The sequence below is a fragment of the Triplophysa rosa genome, linkage group LG13 (assembly GCF_024868665.1).
Source record: "Triplophysa rosa linkage group LG13, Trosa_1v2, whole genome shotgun sequence".
Taxonomy (NCBI): Eukaryota; Metazoa; Chordata; class Actinopteri; order Cypriniformes; family Nemacheilidae; genus Triplophysa; species Triplophysa rosa.
Window position 1 is genome coordinate 16,448,173 of NC_079902.1, and position 24,397 is coordinate 16,472,569.

Sequence of the window (24,397 nt, forward strand, 5' to 3'; positions counted from 1 at the left end):
CCGTAGGGGCTATCGTTTCCGTTTAGAACAGCACGTTGTCTGACCAATCTAAATAGGGCAAGTCACCAAAACCTCTGGTTATTGTAATATTATTCTAACTAAGTGTACATAGGAAACTATGGCATGATTATATAAAGCTACCGTCAGAGGAAGTAAGATTGGTCTATTTATCTCTATGGAGTGGTCATGACCTCTGGTTGGAAATAATCATTACTTTCATTAAGTTGTCAATAGTCTAAGGGGACTAGATCAAATAATGTCTCAGGAAGTGCTGGTTGGAGACGGCCATCTGAGCATTACTAGTCATAGAAACCTCTGGCAGTGACCAAGACTGGCGAGTTTGTGACCGTGAGATCCGCGTATAACGGCCGGCGCGAGACTCTAAGCGACATTGAGAATCGGATGAAGGAGTGTAATTTAGAATAAAACAGAGGAATCAGACATCCGTCCAAATTTCACAATTATTAATAATAAAAGTTAAATGTAAACTAAATGAGAAGTCGAGATATTATTAAATTGGAGTCAGATAAAATAGAGGTAATTAAGTGAAATATGCTTTCATTCAAATACTGTTCCGCTAAACAAAGGAAGACAAGAACACGTGTGAAGCCTTCGCCACGCCTCTGGATACCGTCATTGGACCAGCGGGTGGTGACTTACACCCCCCTGGATCCATCTTGGGGCCCCCAGTTTGAGAACCACTGCTCTATGTGTATGTACTGTACATGTTGCAGAATTGACAATAAAGCAGACTTTGACTTTTGACTACTGTGAATGTCCGATGACGACTCTTCGTTCGAGCGGCCATGTACAGCGTTGCATTTTTTCACATTTAGCGTACTACGAATGCAGCATCTTAATAATTGTTATAATCTTTAAGTGAAACGAGTGGATAGCATTCGGTTTTTCTAAATTAACTTTTACGTTAGGGTATGTAGTCTACAGTATGTGTATGTTTAGAGACAAATATCGTATTTGTTTCATTCTGTTAACTACTGACATTTCTCCTAAATTTCAAATAATATTGCTTATTTATATGCATTTATTAGCTAAATTGGATGCAGAAAGATACACTGCACTGTTTTACATGTGTTTTTAAAAGATACGGTAATATTTGATTGAATAAACTTGATTTTTAATCACAATTTTCATGCGTCTTTGTATGCTCTCAGTCTTTACATTACTGTTGGGTTAATATACCACTTCTGAGATTTGATTTTGTTGAAATTTAACAGACACTGGGATATTCCAGTGGCATAGTCTCAATAAAGAAATGTGGATTAAAGGCAAATCTGGAGTGGTCTCTTTTTTGTCCACAGCTCTATATGCTAATTATTAATATGCACGTAAAGTAAAACACTGGCATCCATTAATGAAATTCAATAAAACTCCTGTTTACTAAACTGATGTTTTATTGTCAGCATCCACATGCACAAACATACCAGAGATTTTATTTTCTCACTGTCAAAAGTATAACATGACCCATAATGTGTAAACATTCTGTTCTTTAAATAGTTCATGGTATCCAGAAAAACGTCTGAGTATACTGTAGGTTACATCCATATTCTTTGTTCAATATTCAGGCAAATTATTATTATCAATACAACCAAACAGATCACCAAAATTAAAAACATGAAAAAACAACAGAGAAAAATATTTGCTCTAATTTCCATAGTTAGGCAAATGTAACAAAGTATTATAAAGATTTTAAAAGGAGCAAGAAACCAGTAGGTTCAACAGACATTTTTATTGGACAGCTAGAAAAACAAATGTGGTAAGAAACAAAGACCAACTTCTGAAATTCCCTCATTTAAACATAGAAAACAACAGATACAGCAATAATATTAAGAAAAATATAAATAACAGATAAACAATATTAAGGACTTGGTTTGAGGCTATATTAAACACCTACCATCTGAACCAAAGGGTGAGGTGAAACTGACAAATAAAATTCATTTTACTTTCCTTATTTGATATTTAACAGCATTAATAGATAACCATTGGTAGGAGTTAATTTTTATTGTTTCAACAAACAAATGTATAGGATAATCACGTTGAATGCATTCAAAACAGACAGTTTTGTACAGTGTCAATCTTCAGTAGGCCAAACAATAATAAAAACACAAATACATAATCATTTGTAGTTATCTGTATCACAGTATAATCTTAAAGTCACCATGAAACGGAAGTTGCGTTTGAATTTTTTTCCGTATCATGACGTACAGTATATCCAAGTGAAACGGCTTCTGAAATTAGAAAAAAGGTAGGGCGGGGCTTTATTTTGCCTTTCCCTTTTTGATTGGTTTGTTGTAAGTTGGGACCGGAGGGGAGGGCTAAAAATGCCTGGCCATTGGACAGTCAGTATAGTCCAACCTCTTTTTTGTTGCTTACGTCATGTGGTGAAGTGTTGTTGTTGAGAGGGGGAGAGGAGCATAATGTTTTTGATTAAATATAACAAGTGCAAATAAATAAATAAAAATATTGGTGTGCACGGATAAATCATTTATAATAATCACTGCAACACTGTGTAAAACACTTAGAATTTCCTATTTGATTACCATGGGGACTTTAAAAGTGGTATTTCTTACATCGTGTCTACACTGGACCTGGCGCGACACAACAAAAGATAATAGAACGCATTAGAACCCCATTAAAAATTTTGTCCACAGTGGATACGGCGCGGCGCGATGCGACAATCTCATTAGAACAAGACGTGTGTCATGTAGCGCCAGTTGCGTCCGGTGTAGAATAAAGCAATAAGCCCCACGAAGCAGTGGGTTACAGTGCATTTTACACCAGCTAAGGGCGTTGTCCAAAACCCCTTAGCTGTTATAAAATGCACTGTAACCCACTGCATCGCGGGGCTTATTGCTTATATAAAACAGTTATTCCATATCCGTAGCAAGGTTTCATAAAATAAAGTAAATAAAGTGATATTTAGGCTATGTAATGCGGTCAGCCGTTATATATCGGGGTATTTTATAACGGCTTAGAACTCGGCTCAACCAATCAGAATCAAGGACCAGACCTGACCGTTTTATAAACAGTGTTAGAATATTGTTTTACGAAGGGCATAACAATTACAGCGGAGAATAGCAGTAGTGTAATCTTTTGCTGCAGAAGTTACCGCAGCCAGAACAGTTGCCACAATGGTGATTGTCCAAGGTGAACCTTTGTGTTTAGTCAGAAGACATGAGGTAAGAGTAAATTAAGAACACATTTTTGGGCTGCTGATATGACGGTGAAGGACAGAAATCACCTTTTGGGACTACTGTCTGTTTTTCCGAGCACCTTCTCTACTATCCAGAGACACACATAGGGATCTCTTGCCAGGTGCTCTGTTTAAAATTGTGGAGCTAAGAGATTTTGACTTTGTTCTTTTCCTGGGCATTGATCTGCTCCTCTCGTCTCTCCTCTCTCTCAGGCCTGTCCTCGCCCTGACGAGCGATAAGCAGTCGGCAAGTTAGCAAAATACCGAATACCAGGGCATGGGCATAGCGTTTTAGGGGATCTCCAACCAGCTGGTGAAAGAAAAGCACAGCCAGCATGACCAGTAGCAGAATAAAGTTTGCCACGTCTTTTGGTCTTCCTGGTACAAGGGTCAGAACCACTCCACATGCCACCTCAAGGGTACCAATGATCTTGCGTAGAAGCACAGAAGAAATGCCCATCTTTTTCAGTGCAGGAAGGGCCTTGGCATAACTCTTATATGCTCTTTTCTGAAAAGTGAACAAAGACATGTAAAATAGAATCGATTAAAGTGTAATATTGTCATGAACATTCAAAGACAGTTGCATTCCTTTTTCTAGTGCAGGGCACTGCATAACGCAGATCTAGATGCAGTAATATTAAGTGTAAAACGTGTAAAAACGACAAATGAAAGGACAACCCCTATCCCACTCAGAACCAGGCCTCATAATCATCACCATTAAAATCACACATGCCGTTATCTATATACGTGCAAGCAAGGGTGCATTTAAACATTTAAAAGGTAGAATTTTGTAATTCAGTTCAAAATTCGAATTTCTGACATGATGACGACAGCACAGCAGCAGCTGCACCTGCAGATGAGAGATACAGAATTTGCTGGAAAACGCCGCCATTGCCTAAACTCAAAATGCTTCAGAAAGCAACGTTTCAGTATTAAAATCACACAATATATGATTTCGTTTCTTCTCTAGATCGTAAATGTAATGCGTAAAGATTTTGCATAGTGATGTCAAAACCGACCTTTTTATGGTATAATGAAACCATGTTGCGCCAGTGCACATCATTCACTGTTCGGCTGATTCAATTATTTTTCGTTGTCCGACTGATCTGCGATTCAAGTGTGCCCGTATTATATTTTATACTACAAATGTTAAAATGTTTAATTTTGGTTTAAATGATCTCATTTAGGAATTGAAAATGAAGTTACATAGACTAAACGTCTTAGCATATGCGATACATGGCGTAGCCTACATCTAAAATAATAAATATCCCGGAAGACCTTTTACAGAAAATAATCCGCGTCATTGGCGCCTTAAAACAATGCCGCTTTCTACGTTGCTGCAGATGATAAATGTCGGTGCTGCAAAACAACGACCACTTACCATTTCACCATATGCATCTTTGCTTAATCTTGGAGTGAGTTTAATTGTGCCCATGAACACGAAAAAGAGACCCAGTGCAAAGGACAGGGCGACGATGGTTATTGTTCTAGGAGAAGCCATCTTCGGTAAAGTCTCCCTTCAACTGGCATCCGCTGTCCCACTCCAGCTATCTTCTCTGTCCTGCTACTGAAGATGCTGAAGGGGGAAGGGCTTCAAATGAATGGAATCAAACATGGCTGCCTGTCATCCCGTTACAGTACCATAAACCACCGCTAGAGTGCGCAGTCGCTGTGCAGTAAAACAGTACCACTCAACAGAGAACAGTACAAATCATCTTTTATTGCTTTACAGGGGAATATCAGGGAGAATTATTTTGTTTTTGTGCACTTAAATAAGCATCCCGTCATGCATTTCGTTTTCTATATAAAACAACCACAAACCTATAAAAAGTATAAACTGGTTAAAAAGAAATGGATAGATTGTTTAAAAAAAGATATAAAATTCCTTCAAAAATCAAGGTGAACACATTTTAATATTTACCATAGTAAGCTATTCTGTTTATTTATCAAATTGATTTGCAACTGACATGCAAAACACATATGCATGTTTTTTTTCTTCAAAAACGACATAGAACCACATTATCATTATCATAGGTTGGATGCAGTTTTTCATGCCAGAAATTCCTGCACGGATGCCAAAACGAAACTGCTGACATGTTTTACAAAACATGGCTCCACACTGCTAACCATTACAAAACAGTAACTGTAGCTTAGAGATAGGCTGAGCTCATCACCAGTAAATACAAAAATTATAATAATAAATGGTTTAGAATGTTTGGAAGCCATCCATTGCTGCACAGATCTGCCATGATGATCCTTTCTCTTCACCGCCCCGCAACCTCCTGTTCCTGTCGGGCTTTGAGAGCCAAAATTGCTTTTCTGTAAAGGTCTATCAGGGAACAGGCAAACCGAATGCTTTCATTAATCTTCTACTCTTCTACAGATCAGGGCTGTCTACATTGAGCAAATGCTTATAATTTAGTAGTTTCATAGTTTAAATCACAATATAAAAAGAAATTGATAGTAAGTAAAAAATATATTTTTTTTAAATTTCCCAACAATGCCTAAATTGACCCCAAAAACAGCCGTGATCAAATGTCTTGTTTTGAGTGCACTAATGCTTACCGAAAGTGGTTGAAAGATCAACTGGCTGCATATAAGCAGCTGGAACTCCCTCTGTGTTTATCTTGTTCTTTCGCTTTCCTTTAACCGTCTTCTTCCTTTTTCTTTCCTCTTTTTCTGTAATAAATGCTTCAGAGGTTAGAGGCTGCAATACTCAATTGTGTTCATTGACACATACGTTTCAGTCTCAGTACCTTTAGGGGTTTTGGGGACCTCATTTTGGAGGGATTCTGGTGAAACCAAAGTCTTCTCTTTCACTTTGGTTTTGAGTTTCAGCTTTCCATGTTTCCAGTTTATATTGCTGGATTTATCCTTCAGAGCGTTTTGGTCCTGTTTTGCTTCAGTCTCCTCAACCTCTTCTTCCTTCACAGCTCCTTGGCTTGCACTCCCCTTTTTAATCTTAATCGTCACCTTCTTCTTTTTCTTTAGATTCTTTTTAAAAGAGTTTTCCTATAATAATGCCACATAATGTAAATCAACAAGTACAGTAACTGTACAACAACAAAGTGATGTTGACATTTCAGTAATATTAATGAGGTTGTGATAAACATCAAGCATGTGTAACCTGATTCAGAATATTTCTGATTGGTTGCAGCGTCCCATTTTTTGTCACTTTTTCTGTGTGCTGTTCTTGACGAATATCTATTTTGCTTGTTCGGGTTCTGAAGATAAAATAAATGATTATGCATTGCATAAACAAGACATTAGTAAGTAATAGCTTTTATACTGTATCCTCTGTTAAGATAAACCCAGTCCTCACCTCTCCATTTTAGATTTGTTGCAGTTCTTCTCTGTTTTTCCTCTCCAGTCTTTATCCTCTGGGCCTATTGGTCGCTTTCCATCCCTCATCACACGGGCACAGAGGTCTGGGTAGTCCAGACACACGGCTCGCAGTAACCATCTGAGACCACGCAGGGTCTTTCTGTCTGACCAGCGATGCAGGTCCATTAAGGAAGAACATGGTTCCTGCACATTTAGACAGTGTCAGTTTCACTCTTATATATAAAGAATTAAAAATACATGAACCTGTTAGCATCCAGTCAGGATGCTGTAATACCTCGACATTTACGAAATGAAAATGATCGTACTTCTTGAGGTTTCTCGGTTAATGCATGTTTAATTTGTGTCATAAATGTTTTTGAACCGCAGTACTCACAATGTGACAGAGGGACCGGCTCTGGTTAACTAGCCTCTCAAGGGAAAGAATCTCAATAAGTTCATTTCCCAGCAAAGCGTTCATTTTGTCCTGCTTATTCGCAAGCCTGTTATGAAGATGATCAAAATAAGTTGAAAATTGCAACTTGCTAATGCGAAAAAGTAATTGAGTAAAAAAGAATTCAGGAAAGCTATGTTCACCTATAGATAATCCTTAAGTGATTCATTTAATAATTGATTTAGTTTTACATGGAGTATATATCTCACACTAATAGAGGTTTCCCAGCCACTCTTGGGTGCTTCAGCAAGTCCACCAAAGCTTCTCTGACATCTTTCATTTGTTGTCTGTCGCTGGAGTCGATCACAAAGATGATCCCGTGAGCTTCACCATAACGCTCTATCCAGGACCCTCGAACCTCAGGAGCTCCACCCATGTCTAGTATGTTAACCAGGTAGTTCTCTACCCTCAGTTCAGTGCTGACACATCCACGAGTGGGACCCACTTCTCCAGGAGGCACTGGACAAAGATGCATAACATCAGAAACTTATTGTATCACAATATATTTTGCATTCTGAATATGTTTTGTATATTTATCACAAGCCAAATCACCTCTCATCATCCCTCTGACACAAGATGTTTTTCCAGCCTTGTCCAAGCCAACCACTAACACTGTGACCTTCCTGGTGAAAAGGAAAACAAAGGATAGTTATATATATGTGTTATATATGGTTTTTGTTCAAAACAGGCAACAATTGTGGATTTGTACCTCAGAGGTTGCTGGAGTTTGGAGACCCAACTGCAGCAGTTGCTCATGAGATTGAACATGTTGAGTTGAGAAGGAGAGCACCAAGGAGAGCACCATCGTCTCCTTAACTCGCACCTGAGAACCAACAGAACAAACTCTGTTGTGTCTCGTCCAAGCATTAACCTTTGAGAATTAGGGGCTTGTTTGTGACTTCTGTCATCTACATTCGAAACCTAAATTTATTCAGACACGAGATACTACCAGGACACTGTAGTTCATTTATGTAAGTAAGGATAGCAAAATAAAGTAAACTGTGACATATTATAACCAAAATTTCTTCATACAGTGGAATACCAGTAAAATGGATAAAAATGGTAGGGCTGCATAACGATTAATCGCGACTAATCGTTTGCAGAATAAACGTTTTTGTTTACATAATATATGTTGGTGTACTGCGTATGATAATTATGTATATATAAATACACGTACATGCATGTACTGTATATAATTAAGAAATATGTAACTTTTGATATGTTTTATATTTATATATATAATTTATGTTATATATAAATATGAATTTTTTTCTTTTCTTAAAATCATGCATCCATGTGTGTGTATTCATAAATACATAATTATCACACACAGTACACCAACATATATTATGTAAACAAAAACTTTTATTCTGCAAACGATTAGTCGCGATTAATCGTTATGCAGCCCTAAAAATGTGGGACCAAAAATTATTCGGACACTTTGCCATGTTTTGCTTACGTGTTTTTCCTTTAATTGCTAACGAACAAAGTTAAGGATTGCTTGGTAATTCAATCAGAAATACAGCAAAAAGATTAGATATGCCTAGAGGGACAGTCTTTTCCGTTGTGAAGAAATTCTGATGTCTGAATAATTTTTGGTGTGACTGTATATTACATGTAGTAGGCTACCTGCAATGCTTCAGGTGACCTAAGAACAGACACTTAACGGTGTGTCAATATGTGTTCAGTTACGAGAAATTGATTTAACTAGGAATTTCAGAATTCAAACATTGCTGACACAGATTTGTGCCAACTAGCCACCTAACCCAGTCATGCTTAAGTAGCAGCTGCTTTTCTGGTGTAGACACGCAGTAGTCTAATTACATGTACAGGTGTCTGAGATGTAAGTGATCTCTTTGTATAGCTCATTGTATCTGTACATCTGTTCAGCCCCGTAAGCCTTTGAAGAACAGCCCTGAGTCAGCTGCATTGTTCTTATTCTTAAACACATTAACATTTTTACTAGAATGTATGATGACAGCCTGCTTATCAATTAAAACAATGTATTGTATTTTAAAACAAGTACTGTAAAACAAGTTACAACATATTAAAGCAGGATTATTGCTACATTTCAAAACTTTAGCTGTTCTCCTGCCATTTTCTATGCCGGACATACAGGTTATGTAAATCTGAGTTAAAACGCCCTCCCTACCACAATAGAAAAATAAGTCAATATGATATTTTAGCCAGACATTACATAGAATTACTCATTAAAAACAGTCTTTAGGTCTTAGTAAATTGCCATACATTCCGCTGCATAATCACATAATCTCACAAAATACTAATAATTACTTACAGTTGTATGTCAGCGTCCATGCGTGAGTTGTTGTTTGTTTCTCCAGAGACATTCTACACAGGGCAGCTATTAAAACTAATTAGGCTCTACTTATTCCTCTAATCCTGTCACCTCATGTGGGAGGAGCTAAGGACGAAATGTCACCAAAACCATTCAACCGATCATGTAAGATCTCTCGATCCTGGCTGTGGTCTCTTAGGTATTTTTTAAATGTAGTTATTTTTAAACTACCATTGTACATGTTCAAAAAATGTATAGTTGAATTATAATAAATCTCAATGGACATCTGCTTGGAAGCAATATTTATAGCCCTATTGTTTGCATGTTACTGTAGATGGCATGGCATCATAGTATGACACCAATCTTCTGGTTGCCATAACCATATCAGATACCATATTCATTTCAAATGACACAGCTCATATATGTTTTTTGAACATTCATTGACAGTCACAAAACACGCCTTAATTTTCCCGTCTCCATTTCATCTCATGTCAAATTAACAGCAGTAAAATAACTGTAAACCTCTCTAGATTAGAGAATCACTGTGAATAAATATTAGGGTGAAGTTTCAAGCTTAACGCACATTAAAGCTTGCGTCTATCCCTCTCACGTGATACCAAATCAAAGGTGGCACCAAGCACAATAAACAAACTCTGGTAAATCTTAGCAACCAGATAGGTTTAAATAGTGAAAAAACTATTAGGTGACATAGGCACTAAAAGATGACCCCGAGAACACCTAAAAATGCGTTGTTTACATCGATAGAGAGCTAACTAGGAGAGCTAAACTAGCATTGAGACTTCTGAAGTGTGTGTGGTATACTTCTGACCACCAGAGGTCTCCAATGTTCAATTGAAGTTATATGTATCTGTTTAGTCTTCTGGCATTTGATTTCCAGAGACGGCCATCATTTATTCACCCTCACGTCATGTAAAATCTGTATATAACTCTTTCTTTTGTGAAACACAAAAGAAAATATTTTGAGAAATGTCTTTGTGGTTTTGTGTCCATACAGTGGAAGTCAATGAGAGCCAGCGGTTTTCAGTTACCAGTGTTCTTCAAAATATCTTTTGTGTTCTGCAGGTTTGGAATGACATGAGGTTGCGTAAAAGCTGAACTATCCCTTTAAGGCATGCCCCCGTGTCTGTGCCTGGGTCTGTTTATATTTGTATAATATGCTGGCAGATCAAATTATCGAAGATCCAGTTTCTTCTATTAAAAACCGAATGTAAGCCCATCCCAAAACAAAAGAAATGCAATATCCTCTTTTCTTCTCTCGAGTCTGATCTGATTAAGTCATTACTGGCATAACCAATCAGGTGCTTTCTTATCTGCTGACTACACTCACACAGAACCGTAAACACAGCCCCCTGTCAGCTGGCCATGACACAAATGGAAATAGCTCCGTGACCACATTGACCCATCCCTACAGTGGATCAGGCCTTTACAGATCATGCTGTCAGTTTAATGGTAGCACAGTTTGGGACAATGAGTCTGTGAGGGTGGGGACTGCAGAGCAGAAACAACAGCACCAGTGTGTCTCTTTGTGTATTAAACACATCCAAATGAATAGTGAAGTAATTTCTGTACTCAAGTCTAGACATGAAAGAAGAATCATAAGAATTTGCAAGTGTTTTATGCAGCAGATCTTACTGTTTTTCCAAAAGTCTGTGTGAAAGATTAATTTGAATGTGTCTTGATGGTGATATTCAGTTTGGCGCTTGCTTTTCAAGTAATTCACACAGCCGACATTGAGGCAGTGGTTTATTTACAATGGCAGTACACAAATGTGAAACCTGGCAGATGGCAGGTGTCATTTTCCAGAGCAAATGTACATAAAATGACCATAGTTTGCACTGCATTTGCACAGTGTAAGATTTTGACATTCGTATCTTTCTGTGTTCGGATTATCCTTCAATATTCAGTAGCCAATTACGGTTGGATGTTGTGGGAGATGTTTTCAGAGACACTGGCACCAAAGTGTGGTTGTATCAAGCTCATTTATTTCTTCAAAGTCAACAGTTTATGTAAAGCAGAACAGGGCGTTTACTGAAACTGCCTCAAGCAATCAACTGGTTAGGGTATATACACATTTTTATGTTAAATAAGAGCACTGTGCAAAGAAATGTCTTGTACAAAGATAGGGCTTCATTAACCCGTTTCACCCATGTCCATTGTTCATTAGGGCGGAGAACTGAATAATGTTTTAAAACACATTACACCTTGAGGGGCCTCACCCACATCCACTGACCATAAGGGCAGGGAACCTAACAATGAATCCAACAGTTGGCCCCATCAACCACAAGGGGTTTCACTTGTCCATTGGTCAGTAGGGTGGGGAACTAAATAATACAAATAAAGGGTTCAAAATCCTGTGTTTAATCACTTTTGTCTTGTCCTAAATATTTTACGGAAAAATATCGTATTTGGTTAAAACTGCAGGTGGAATAGCACTGTAAAACTTTGCTGTAGTTTTTGCAGCATGTTTGCTAGTAACTTACTGTAGCTTTAATTACTACTTAATATTTTCCAATTATTACTGTTTTCCATTACTTTATAACAATTTGACTTTTGAGATTCAAAATGAGCATGAAGAGACTGGCATTAGCACAGCAACACTGCAAAACATGACATTCTTCCTAAGCATTTTTCTCTTGTTTTCTGTAAAAATATTTAAAACGTATTAAATTACGATCCATTTACATAACAAGAAAAGCGACCCAAGATATTTAGTCTTGTTTTATGAAAGAAAAATATATAAACTAGGTAAGTGCTTAAAACTAAATTGTACATTAAATCTACAGTAAGTTACTGCCAAACCTGCTGCGTAATTACAGCAAAGTTTTACAGTGAGGTTATGCATCTGGTAAAAAAAGTGACAACAGAGTATTTGGTATGGGATTTATCTCCCCTCTCACACAAATGGGTAACGCCCATATCCGGTGTGCGCTAGGACCCATGGGACGCCAGCAGACGGCGAAGGCTACAGTCGCTGCATGTTAGGACACACCTGGCTTGTCTGATCAATGCGGCTTATTTCACCAAATGTCTTAACGCAATGGAAATGACGCGACGGTTTGTCGGCGACATCGAGTTGTTCAGATACGTGCTTTAAAACGCAACGACAAAGTGAGCAGACCAAATAATTCGATGACTTACTCACCTAAAGCAGCTTGTGTTTGTGCACTTAGGTGGCTGCATCGGTGCTGATTCGGCTCCATTATGCTCGTCAGTCAGATTCAACTTCACCGATTTGTCTTTTAAGTGCTGCATATGTGGCAGTGCGCGTATGATCCGCAAGTGCACTATGTAGGCGATCGCTTAAAAACACGTTGGGAGCATGACATGAACAGGGATCTACAGTCTTCTGATAAAAAGTATTAATGTAAGATGGAAAACAACAATACGAACGATCACGACATCACGGAGGTGGCGGCGCAGCAGCAGTCCGCCGTGAACGAGAACGGTTTCATGACGGTGATCAACCACAGCAGGATCCGGCCACCCTTTAGCGTGGTGTGTACGACAGTCCTGTACTGCGCGGAGTTCATCTGCGCTGCGGTGCTCTGCAGTTTATACCACAAGACTGACGACGTCGTGTGGATGGGACTGAGCATCACATTCATGCTGGTGCCGTCGGTGCTGACCCAGCTCACCCTGACGTTTGTGCACCGAGATCTCGGAAAAGACCGGCCGCTTGTGCTCTTCATGCATCTGCTTCAGATGGGGCCTATCATAAGGTATGACAGTGACGATCACATGTTGATCGCTGGCTGATCACATGACCAAAATATTGACAAACAGCTGCAGTTCGTGTGTGTGTGTGTGTGGTTACAGTACAATATTAATAATTCAAACAGTGAAATAGGTTAAAACCATCATAAAACTATTTTGTGTTTAAGGTTGTTGTATTGGTTCCCATTGACTAAATAAATGGGAACCAATGTCAGACCACCAAAACCCAACACGTAACCACAGCATAGCGCCCATTAAAACACATACAGTTCCCATTATAACTAGGGATGTAACGATTCACTCAGCTCACGATGCGATTTATTCACGATTTACTCACGATTTATTTTTACCAAATGAGTTGAAACAAATTAGAAATGAACAACTTCCCTTGCATTATTTCTTAAATGCTTCACGTTTCTTTGTATAATATTTTTTTAAATTTCAAATAACAAAACTAAACTGCAATTTTAAAACAAATTAATAATAGAAAAAGTATATTTAATATAAACAAACTAATACTGTCTGTGCTTTTCTTGGATTTTTTTGCATTTAAGAAATATCAGCGTGTCCACGTTTAGGTTTGCAGTGAAAATAGCGGCCCCTGCTGTTCAAATGTATTGCGATTCAGTTCACACTTCAACCGATTTGAATCGTCTCACATTATAATCGATTTTCAACCGGCTCGCGGTGAATCGTTACATCCCTAATTATAACCATTATATTCATAAAAAACTATCACAAAATTGATCTTTTGTCTTTTTCAGGGCTGTTTAAACCTGTGGTTTTAGATGTTTTGATACATTTAATGAAGGAAATGTTTTGGTTGTACATTATATTAAGGCCACTGACCGTAAACAAATGTGTAACACTGGCCATGTTAAAGGAGCGATGAATTAAGACATCGATTTTTACTCGAGCTTTTGTTATATAAGAGGGAATCGTGTTCAAGCAAACATCCTGTAGTAAGTGTCAGAACTGAAAACGCCCTTGTTACTGAAATTACAACTATTATTGACACCAGGCCCAGCGAACGCCAGGTCCTGGAATGCACATATCTATAGGTTGAACACCGCCTCCACAGAAGAATACCAACGCCTATTTCTCTAGCCCCGCCCACTGGTTCGCGCATGACAGTACTGAAGTAACACAAGTTGCGCAGAACCAGATAGAGCGAGCAAGCAATAAACATGCCGTTAAAGATCGCAACACAGTCGCTGCATAACCTTCCTTTGGATTCCGACATTAGTAATGCGTGGTTGAAGTTTATTTTTAAAGACGTTCCATCTCGTGAGTAAAACATTACCGCGGATTCCTTTGTGAACAAGGCACAGGTCGACGCTGGATTTGCGGAGAGACTAAAATAAAAAAGCAGTGCTGTGCCGTCAATATTGGATCCTTATATGAGTAAAACATATTTGTACATATTTGTATTGTGATCGCTTGAAATGCCCTGAAAGCCCTATTTGCACGGGATTAGTATTACCTGGGGACCTCTAGTCATTTGTAATAATTGCAGAGGTTGTCTGTGATCTTAATCCCGTGCAAATCGGCCATGTCTGTAATTTGTAAAGTAAAAATTCCCCCACAAATTGCCAACCATATTTGGACGAACACCGAGGTCCTGTGATAATATTAATCCCGTGCGAATCGGCATCTCTGTGATTTGGTGGGCTCATATATAATTTTTCAAGGATTTATCCACCGTTTGCCAATAGTTTTTGAAGTGTTTTGGTATTATTTCGGGTGCTGGGTCATATCTATAAGTTACCGGGAGTCTCCCGTTTGTTTATTTATCATGGAAACTCTCGTAACATTTAAGACCCGCGATCACGGTGATCTTCTGTCCGGTCACAATCACGGGTCTCAAATGCTGACAGGTACGGTCATATATCATTAAACCATACAACAATAGGCTATACAAACTATATGCAAAGCCTTGCCATCACATCTGGGAATTAAGTCAGTAAATTTGAGTAAAATCACAGGCTTCATTTATCCCGTGCGAAATACACAATACAGATGTGGGGAGATAACTTCTAAATCACACGAGGTCCCCAGATAATACTAATCCTGTGCGAATAGGGATAATGTGTAACCTAACGTTACGTGTCTAACCAAATTCACAGAAGGCTCCAACTAAGTTTACCACGCAAACTGCTATCCAATCATAGCAGTGGGCATTTACTTCCAAGTCTTCAATGCGGCACGCCCATTAAAACCGAGCGTTTGTCGAGCCGGCCTCAATACCCGGGTAGAAAATAGCCTATTACTTATTGATTTTGATGTTATTTAATGTAAAAACCATGCGAACATCATAAGTAGACCTCATACAACAGTATAAAACAATAAACAAAGCCAATTCATGACACCTTTAACTCTGTTCAAAAGGCCGTTTCCGTTTTGTACACAAGATGGTCTAGTTAAAACATTCTCATTCATTATTGAGATAAAATGAATCAGGTTTTGCACACTTGCAATAATAAGTGCATTTTAACTTTAAAGAGAATGAAGAACGAATGAAGTGCCAAAATTAACTAAGTTTGAAATTCCTGGTACGTTTGTTATGACGATAATTTGCAATGCAAAAATACATTTATCAAATTAGAAAGATGCAAAATAGAAGCATTTTAGTATAGTATAGTTGACTATATAGTACAATCTTCTATATAGTACAATTTTTCTTACAATATTGACAATTTGTTTGGAAATTAAGACTATTTAAATGTAACTTAATAATTCAATGGAAGAGTTGGCCCATGCAGATGACAGATAAAAAGTTATTCTGAAACCTGAAAAATAGTAATCCAGAGACCATGTGCATACCTATAATTTTGAACTATAATATTTTCTTACTTATGAATGACATCTTTGAGCATTTTAAGCACTGTGAAATTTTATTTGTCGGTTTACACCACCCAAATGCCAGAGGGATCTTGTAATAGTTTCTTTCACAACATGTTTCCAGCAGTTGTAGTTTTGTTCTTTAGCCTTATTTTATTTCAGAATACACTGTGAGGATATGAGTAAAAATGTTCAAAGTCCACAGTAGTAGTGAGTGCTTTGGAAGTCTTCCAGTAGACACTTGGATACTCCCATTCCTTCTGGCACCCATGTGTTGAATTTCAAGATGTGTTCAGTCTTGTTGAGCAAATATGTTTTCCAGGTTGAAAGGCGGAGTTTTTGGAGATTAGCAATTGAATGTGAGTAGAAAACAAAGTCTTGTAGGTTGGATTTGAAATCGAAAGGTGTAGCACACGCTTGTATTCAGACGTCACTCAGTTTAAACTACACTGTACTCTTGGGATTTGTGCGTCGTCATTGAAGGACATACACTATCTAGGCCGCAGTCATGTCTGAAACGTATTCAAATATTTTCATAGGCTGTTGGCTCAGCTGTACAGCACAAATCAATGTCAAGTTGTTTGAGCAACAGATTCATTCTCTCATCGGTGCTCTACAGTAGGGCTGCTCGATTATGACAAAAAACATAATCACGATTATTTTGGCCAATATTGAGATCCCGATTATTTAACACGATTACTAATTAACTTTTAAAACAACATAGAAAACAAATAACTTGGCTTTTAAACTGTGAATTCAACTGAAAAATAAATGTAAAGAAATAGCACAGCTGAACCACTGTAAGGAAAGGGGTGCGCTGTGGATTTATACCACAAGAAAAGAGAGGATCCTTGCAAAATGGAATGTGGCACAATAATCGTTTTACCTCGATTATTTTGTTTTTGTAATTGTTGAAGCCAAAATTGACGATTACAATTAATTTTCGATTAATTGCACAGCCCTACTCTACAGTTGATTTTTCTTGTATAGGTGTAGTAACATGAGGGCTGTACATGTAAATGTACACTTGTAGTAGTTGTGTGCTAGCTAGTTTACATTTATTTGCTTGGCACGTGTTCTTTCTGAGAACACATGCTTAATGTTTTGTCTGCAGCTGGCGGGAGCTAAAGATCAAGTTCAGCTTCAAAAACAATATTTAAAAAGGCTTTTTTGTAAATTGGTTTTTATTTTTTTACGCTGTATGCAACAAGACATCTGTTTCCCCACTTTTGGCCAAGTCTAAAATATGCTGGAGGAATTCGGAGTCCCAGCATGTAATGTAACTCCGTGCTCAGCAGTAAGTTGGCAGTAAATTGTAAAGAGAAAAGGGGGTTAAGGGTGAGTGACGACACTATAAATATCATACACAATGTCAAACTCTGGTTATTTACAGGAAATGTCTTTTCCTTACAAAACTCCATCCTGTTTATATCAGTATTATCTCACAAAGTTTCTTGACTCTAAAGGGTGATTGAATGATGATTCTTTATTAATTGACAAATGTTAATGTTTGCATATTTAAATGAATTCTAATTACCCTGTGGATTCATGTCAATTGTTTTCAGCACAAAATGTAATTTAAATTAAACAGCATACAATACATTTTTCAGATTGTTACTACATAACATCTTGGTTTGGCTGCATACACAAAGGTTGCATGATGGATCGCTATAGATGGAATAAAGCTTTATCTGTTAGCAGGTATCACATATCAAGATCAAAATAGCCACCGTTATCATGTCTTTGAAAACTTAGTTGCCTAGTTGTTGCTTAGGAGAATGCGTATGAAGCTGTAAATAGCATTTTACTGGATCTGGTTGCTTTGTGCAACTCGGGCCAAGCTTTCTAATATGGCAGAAAGTTCTCGTATTATTAAATTCAAATTGTGCCAAATTATAATAACCTTCTTATTTTAATAATACCTGTGAATGCTTTGGGTTGCATTTATAATGGAAATATACTGTATAAGCAGAATTTACTCTTCCATTACCATCACTCAAAGATGTTTAAAGTGATTTAAAAAATCTGTACTGTATTAAATCAAAACAATACCTTAATATGTTCATAGACATTTAGGAAACATGCTAAGTTCATATATTGGTTTGTCCAAAAAACGACGCTATAGAATGTCTGTCCGTGTGACCGATTTACCCACTAGTGTATTTTGACAGCTCGGTTGCTACTTGGCAACAATCACTGCATATTGAAGTGAAGTGAAAGTGACCAATTAGTCAGATATGGCGACCCATACCCGAAATGTGACATATGCATTTAACCCATCCAGAGAGTAGTGAACACACGTACACCCGGAGAAGTGGGCAGCTATCACTGCAGCACCTGAGGAGCCTTGCTCAAGGGCACCTCAGTCATTGCCCACTGGCCGGCCCTGAGAATCGAACCGGCAACCTTCTGGTCACGAGTCCGACTCTCTAACCATTAGGCCACAACTGCCCTGTTATTGCATTGCAATGTATTGCAGCAAACAAACAATCTGGGTCAGAGCAGATTCCACCTTTTCCGGTACTATTACGTTGCAAACTTAGTAATCCTTTCTATATAATTTTACAACTTATATGGAGTAATATACTATTTTATTACGGTTACTTGAACGAGACAGCAATATGGCCTGTAAATGCAACCTCCGGAGGACGCAACCTCTGAAACAAGCTGCTGATGGAGTTATATTTGCAAACAACAAAACCACTGCCAATGTATAAATGATCAGATAAACTTACAGTGTAAGAGTTTATGCTTTCCATTACACTCCTGTGAGTGTCTGGCAACTCCTGTGAGCTTGGAGTCTGAGGAGGAGGAGGGGTAGGGAAAATCCCTCGCCAATATTTTGAATTTGGACTGCGATACCATGCTCAACCACTAGGTGTCAAGGTTACATACAGCTCCTTTAATTGTTTTCTGTGATTCTAATGCAACCTTTAACAAATGTTCAGTTGTATCACAAAATACAAGGCTTTAGATTTAAAGTTATAGTTCACCAAAAAGGAAAATCCTATTATTGTTTACTCACTGACATGTTCCAAACCCATGACTTTCTTCTTGGGAAGTAAAGGGATTGCATATAATGGCAGTAGATAATGAATGACTCATTTTAGTGCTTAGTAAAGCACCTGATACTGCAGTCGAGTAGCAACAACTATAAACTTACAGTACAGTGACTTGGCAACCGCATGTGATTTCATCACTTTCACTGTAAACGGCCCATATGATTCGCTTAATAGGACTAGGTGTTATAATCTCACTATTTCAGCACAGTTGAATTGCCCAATAGGACATTTCCCACACTTATGCATGACGGGGGAAGCAGTCAAGAATATGAATAGAGGAAAGAAGGTCTGAGGTTTCACTGGTAGGCATCCTCTGTGTTTGGGGGATAAATGATTATATGCGACACATCGTCAGTTGTGCACCTCAGCCTCATTGGGTGTTTCGGCCCTTTATCACAAGACACCCTCAGCCAAGGGAGGTCCACCGCAGGTTGATCAGACCTGGGTGTGTGTCGCATTGTTACAAGGTCATCTGGCAGCCCATGATGTGTCCATCTGCCTCAACCACAGCCATTGGCTTCTTCTTTCTGCACCACTGGCCAGTTCTTGATTCTCCTCCACTGGACCTGTCCTCTGAGAGTGACCTATTTGTCAGCTAGGGTGACCTCTGCATTTAACCCGTCCAGCAAGTCATGAACACATACAGTACACCAGATGCAATGGACCACTATCACTGCAGCTCAAAGGCACCGCAGTCGTTACCCGCCAGCCCTGAGAATCAAACCGGAAACCTTCTGGTCACGAGTCCGACTCTCTAACCATTAGGCCATGACTACCCACACCGTTAATGCGCGCTCAGTGCCCCCGGTCCCGTATGGCATACCATTACAACACATTACCAAAATCAATGCAACCATACGCGCCAACCCGTTGGCTAAGGCTGTTACTTTGCCTATGGCACTGTCATATGTGTGTTTTCTTTTGTGAGTAACACATTCCTATAAAAAAAGCAAGTGTTATGTAATAAAGTGATGTAATTTTAGGTTTTAAATGCAGTAGGGCTGCTCGATTATAACAAAAATCACAATCATGATTATTTTGGCCAATACTGAGATCCCGATTATTTAACACGATTACTCATTAACTTTTAAAACGGAATAGAAAAATAAAAAACTTGGCTTTTAAACTGTGAACTCAACTGCAAAATAAATGTAAAGAAATAGCACAGCTGAACCACTGTAAAGGAAAAGGGTGCACTGTGGATTTATACCACAAGCAAAGATGATCCTTGCCTAATGGAATGAAGCACAATAATCGTTTTACCTCGATTATTTTGGTTTTGTAATTGTTGAAGGCCAAAATTGACGATTACGATTAATTTTCGATAAATTGCACAGCCTTAAAATGCAGCCTTTTAAGCAATGTTTTGGGTGCTTTAGCGCAACACACAGAAGCTCTAAATATGAGGGAGTAAAATGATGCACATTAAGTGTATGGCTGTATGTGGACTAATTTAAAGTAGTAGAAGGTAGGGATGCACCAATAGGATTTTTTTGGCCGATACCGATTTTAACAAACAACTATCGTCCGATACCGATATTGGTCAATTGCGTAGTACTTTACAATACTAGCTAGTTTTTTTTGTATTAAATAAATTTTACTGAACATGAATTGGATCCATTTAACATTTTAAGAGAGGCACAAGTTAAGATAAAAGTACAATAAGACAACATGACAATCTTCAAAGGTGATTTTTGCTATCCAATATTTATTTTATTGACAACATTAACTCATGTTTGACTTAACATTTAATTTTTCTTTAATAAACTTAAATGAAGCCTGTGCTATTGTTATTTAATTATTTTGCTCATTGAATAATCCAACATTTTTCTGACATGCAACTCATTGCCTCCATGCAGTTACTTAATAAACCATCGGTATCGGCCTTTTTCATGCTATTGCCGATGGTGTTAAATTAATCCAATATCGGTGGCCAGGCCAATACATCGTTGCATCCCTAGTAAAAGGTCTTTATCAGCACTGGGGAGATGTTATCCTTGTTCACTAATGAGATGCAGTCAGATTGACTGTAGGTTAATGGCAATGCTTTATTCAAACGAATGTCATAGGTAACTAAACATCTTCCAATGTTGTAAAGTGTTTGTCTGAGATTGGGTACTGACTGACACTTCTCATGTTTCTGAAAAATGTAGGTTGGTAAACTGGTTTGGAATGGTTACATTTCTTAGATTTTAGTGCCACCTTGTGGACGCTAAGGATATGTCAAATAACCTTTAAAGGGATAGTTTACCCAAAAATTAAAATTCTGTCATCATTTATTCACTGCAATGTTATTAAAACCTGTATATGACTCTTTCTTCTGTGGAACACAAAAGAAGATATTTTGAGAAATGTGTCCATTGTGTGTTTTTGTGACATACAATGGAAGTCAGTAGGGGTCTGGGGCCAAAGTTGTTTACCAACGTTTTTCAAAATATCTTCTTTTGTGTACAGAGTGAAAATTTGATATATTTTTATTTCCCTGTGAACCATCTCCCTGTTTGTTTTTAAAGATTGATTAACATGTCTATTACCTAGGGCTGTCACGAATCGTCTCATCGCAATTGTTTGACCTCATCGCGATGGTTTCAGATCATCGCAATTATTGCACTTCTCTATAGAAGACACAAGGGGGAGCTGCAGTGCCTGCATATTGCATATTTTAGTGTATATATTGTAACTTAAGTATGATAATACTGGTCAAATGTACCAACAATCACTTAAAAAAACTTATATATACACCATAAAAACAATTTTATTTTATTTAAGCTAAACTCAATGTGAAAACCAGTCTACCAAAATTTCATTAACATAGAATTAACATTTTATTGTAGTCTTGCAAGTGTGAAAAAAAAACAGACTAGAAGTTTGACTGATAGCATTTTAATGGTGGCTTCAATTCACTCCTGATCAAACTCGTTTTACACGTATTTGGCGGCTGAATCATTGACATGTAAAAGCCTAGACCTTAAATATATGATGACCCCATTGTCTAAGAGAAAATAAAACATGGTCTTATATTCATAACAATATGGTCGTTTCAAAGGCGAATCAAAAAATCAAAAGCCCTAAAACAGACAATTAATCATCATAATCGCAATGATTTATTAATCAATTAACCGTCTACTGTAACCATAGTTGTACTACAACTCTCATGATTGAACTATGGGTATTATAGTAAGACAATGTAAACATTTGTGGTTACTGTGGTTTTAATACAAATACAATAGTTAAACTGTGGCTACTGTTGTAAAACAATTTGTTTTCATAAGGGAAAAATGTGCTTGCTTTTCTTAAATTGGCAAATGAACTCAGTTAAAGAGACAGTTGACTGAAAAAGTAAAATGGTCATCATACGTACCTTTAATTCCAATCTCCTTACTCATCTGACTGATTCCTCTTTTTATCCTCTCCCCTTTTAGGTGCATTGAAGCTCTGATTGTTTACTATCAGGCAGGTAGGAAAGAGGAGCCATACGTCACCATTTCAAGAAAGATCAAGCTAAAGCACGGGAGAGGTTTGGGCCCAGCTTTAGAATGGGAGATCGGACACTCCGAACGCAAGTTAGCCATCCACCGCAATGCCTTCAAACGCACAGCTGTCATTCAGGCCTTCCTGGGGTCCACCCCTCAGCTTACACTACAGCTCTATGCCACCATACAGGAAAAATACATTATTCCTGCACGATGTGAGTATGATGTATTTCAAGCCATTTCCTGGAAAGTTCATAATTTTATTTTTGTCGTTTTTTCACAAAATCTTACACACTTTATTTTTACAGTCGCTCTGATGATCATATCCTTGATATCCATCACATACGGGGCATTAGTGTGCAGTGTGCTGGCCATACAGATCAAATATGACGACTACAAAGTGAGAATGAAACCCATTGCCTACCTGTGCATGATCCTCTGGAGAGGGTTAGAGATCGCCACACGGATCACCACCCTTGTGCTCTTCAGCACAGTGTTTACACACTGGGTGGTCCTAGTGGGCCTGGTCAACCTGTTCGTCTTCTTTTTCCAACCCTGGGTGGAGTTCTGGGCCAGGAGGGCATCGTTGCCTGAGAACGTAGAGACGAACTTCAGCAAGCTGGGCACCACTGTGGTCCTCTGCATGGTCACGTTTCTTTATGCCTGCATCAATATTTTCTGTTGGTCGGCCGTGCAGCTGGACCTCGCAGACCATGACCTTGTAGAGAAACAGCCCCGCTGGAGACGCCTGGCTATTTACTACACCCTGCGTTTTGTGGAGAACGTGAGTCTCATCATCTTGTGGTACCACTTCAAAACAGACTTCTATGAATACGTGTGCACGCCGTTGCTTGTGGTGCAACTCATCGTGTGCTATAGCCTAGCCGTGCTTTTCATGCTCGTCTTCCATCAGTTTTGCCATCCATGCCGCAGACTCTTCCATTACAACGTCGAGGACTGTCTACAATGTGCGTGCTGCTGGAAGAAAAGGCAATCGCTGCCACCTACCGACCCTGAAGTTGCTTCTCAGGATCCGGCCCCTCCTGACCTCACTAGCTATCTAACGGAAAGAGAGACCGATATTGTGGATGATATTTTGGATGCAGCATGAAATGTGTGTTGTTATGTTCCCGCAGCGCTGTTTTGGTCCATGCTAGGCGTATTTGCACATATCCTGACTCAGGAGTATCATAGTGACTCTCTACTGTACTTTGTGAAGAAACAGTTGATTTTATAAGGTCCTAAAAGCTTCAGGAATCTTTTATGTAGTTTGGAAACCTCCTCAAGGAGAAATGTAACAGTGGTGTAGAGAGAGTAGCTCATCAATTATTAATTGCGGAGCGCTGATCCGAAGTCCAAAGAATGTGTTCTGTTGATGATGTTTCACAAAGGCTGGCTTTAGTGGACAGTTGCATGGCCAGTCTGCAGACCAGGTGTGTGGGAAATGTGCCAAGCGTGCCTAGCTGAAAGAAGCTATTTTTGGCTCCCGTTTCACTACTCCTTTTAGGGGAAAACATGACTTGAAAAGCCGGAAAGCCTTTCAAGTTTTTCTGAATTTGCCTCGAGACCCATGTTTTTTTATTTTTAATTGGAAGAGCCGCCTTTAACTTACTAACTGAACTGTGGAATGCTTTTGCCTTAATATTGTGAGACATTTTGCCTAAATAGAATATTAAAGTAAACAGTGCTCTGTGTTAACTGTGTTAACTTTCAACTGTAAAAAAAAGTCTGGTTTATTTTGTATGGGAATATGTTTACCTGTGTTTTTGAGTTGTGTTTCTTTACCACTGATTTGCAATATATGAATAAAAGCAAAATTTACATTTATCAGTTTTGGTTCACAATTCATGCTGTGGATATGTGAGTAAATCTCATGTAACGGCAACATAATAAAAAACATGAGTTTTCTCATTTTGGAACCAAACTCTTCATATATTGTAACTTAAGTATGATAATACTGGTCAAATGTACCAAAAACTTAAATACCATAAAAACCTGTTGTAC

The 24,397-nt window shown here is 38.3% G+C and overlaps 3 protein-coding genes across 4 annotated transcripts; 1 reads left to right on the forward strand and 2 right to left on the reverse strand.

Annotated features, from left to right (window-relative positions):
* Positions 1-1,373: 1,373 nt before the first annotated feature.
* On the reverse strand, positions 1,374-4,815 carry tmem35 (transmembrane protein 35). Its single transcript, XM_057349565.1, has 2 exons — positions 4,593-4,815; positions 1,374-3,719 (listed from the first exon to the last, which is right to left on the reverse strand). Exons 1-2 carry the CDS (start codon positions 4,710-4,712, stop codon positions 3,357-3,359), a joined length of 483 nt encoding a protein of 160 aa, XP_057205548.1. The 5' UTR covers positions 4,713-4,815; the 3' UTR covers positions 1,374-3,356.
* Positions 4,816-4,920: 105 nt separating this feature from the next.
* arl13a (ADP-ribosylation factor-like 13A) lies at positions 4,921-12,555 on the reverse strand. Of its 2 annotated transcripts, none has more exons than XM_057349563.1 (10): positions 12,446-12,555; positions 7,696-7,809; positions 7,539-7,609; positions 7,196-7,445; positions 6,930-7,035; positions 6,534-6,739; positions 6,339-6,435; positions 5,968-6,223; positions 5,777-5,890; positions 4,921-5,540 (listed from the first exon to the last, which is right to left on the reverse strand). In XM_057349563.1, the coding sequence occupies exons 1-10, from the start codon at positions 12,553-12,555 to the stop codon at positions 5,476-5,478; spliced, it is 1,389 nt and encodes a 462-aa protein (XP_057205546.1). In that variant the 3' UTR covers positions 4,921-5,475. The 2 variants fall into 2 exon arrangements, with proteins under 2 accessions (XP_057205546.1, XP_057205547.1); XM_057349564.1 differs by lacking the exon at positions 12,446-12,555 and adding an exon at positions 9,283-10,714.
* A 117-nt stretch (positions 12,556-12,672) lies between these two features.
* xkrx (XK related X-linked) lies at positions 12,673-24,218 on the forward strand. Its single transcript, XM_057349562.1, has 3 exons — positions 12,673-13,022; positions 22,343-22,608; positions 22,702-24,218. The coding sequence occupies exons 1-3, from the start codon at positions 12,673-12,675 to the stop codon at positions 23,502-23,504; spliced, it is 1,419 nt and encodes a 472-aa protein (XP_057205545.1). The 3' UTR covers positions 23,505-24,218.
* The last annotated feature ends 179 nt before the right edge of the window (positions 24,219-24,397 follow it).

Coding starts and splice junctions, on each gene's coding strand:
- arl13a (XM_057349563.1), bottom strand. CDS start 12,555: ATGCAGCACTTAAAAGACAAATCGGTGAAGTTGAATCTGACTGACGAG. Junction 6,436..6,533: donor AACAAATCTAAAATGGAGAG/GTGAGGACTGGG, acceptor TTTTATCTTCAG/AACCCGAACAAGCAAAATAG. Junction 5,541..5,776: donor TGATCTTTCAACCACTTTCG/GTAAGCATTAGT, acceptor GTTCCCTGATAG/ACCTTTACAGAAAAGCAATT.
- tmem35 (XM_057349565.1), bottom strand. CDS start 4,712: ATGGCTTCTCCTAGAACAATAACCATCGTCGCCCTGTCCTTTGCACTG. Junction 3,720..4,592: donor AAGATGCATATGGTGAAATG/GTAAGTGGTCGT, acceptor TTCACTTTTCAG/AAAAGAGCATATAAGAGTTA.
- xkrx (XM_057349562.1), top strand. CDS start 12,673: ATGGAAAACAACAATACGAACGATCACGACATCACGGAGGTGGCGGCG. Junction 13,023..22,342: donor CAGATGGGGCCTATCATAAG/GTATGACAGTGA, acceptor CTCCCCTTTTAG/GTGCATTGAAGCTCTGATTG. Junction 22,609..22,701: donor ATACATTATTCCTGCACGAT/GTGAGTATGATG, acceptor TTATTTTTACAG/TCGCTCTGATGATCATATCC.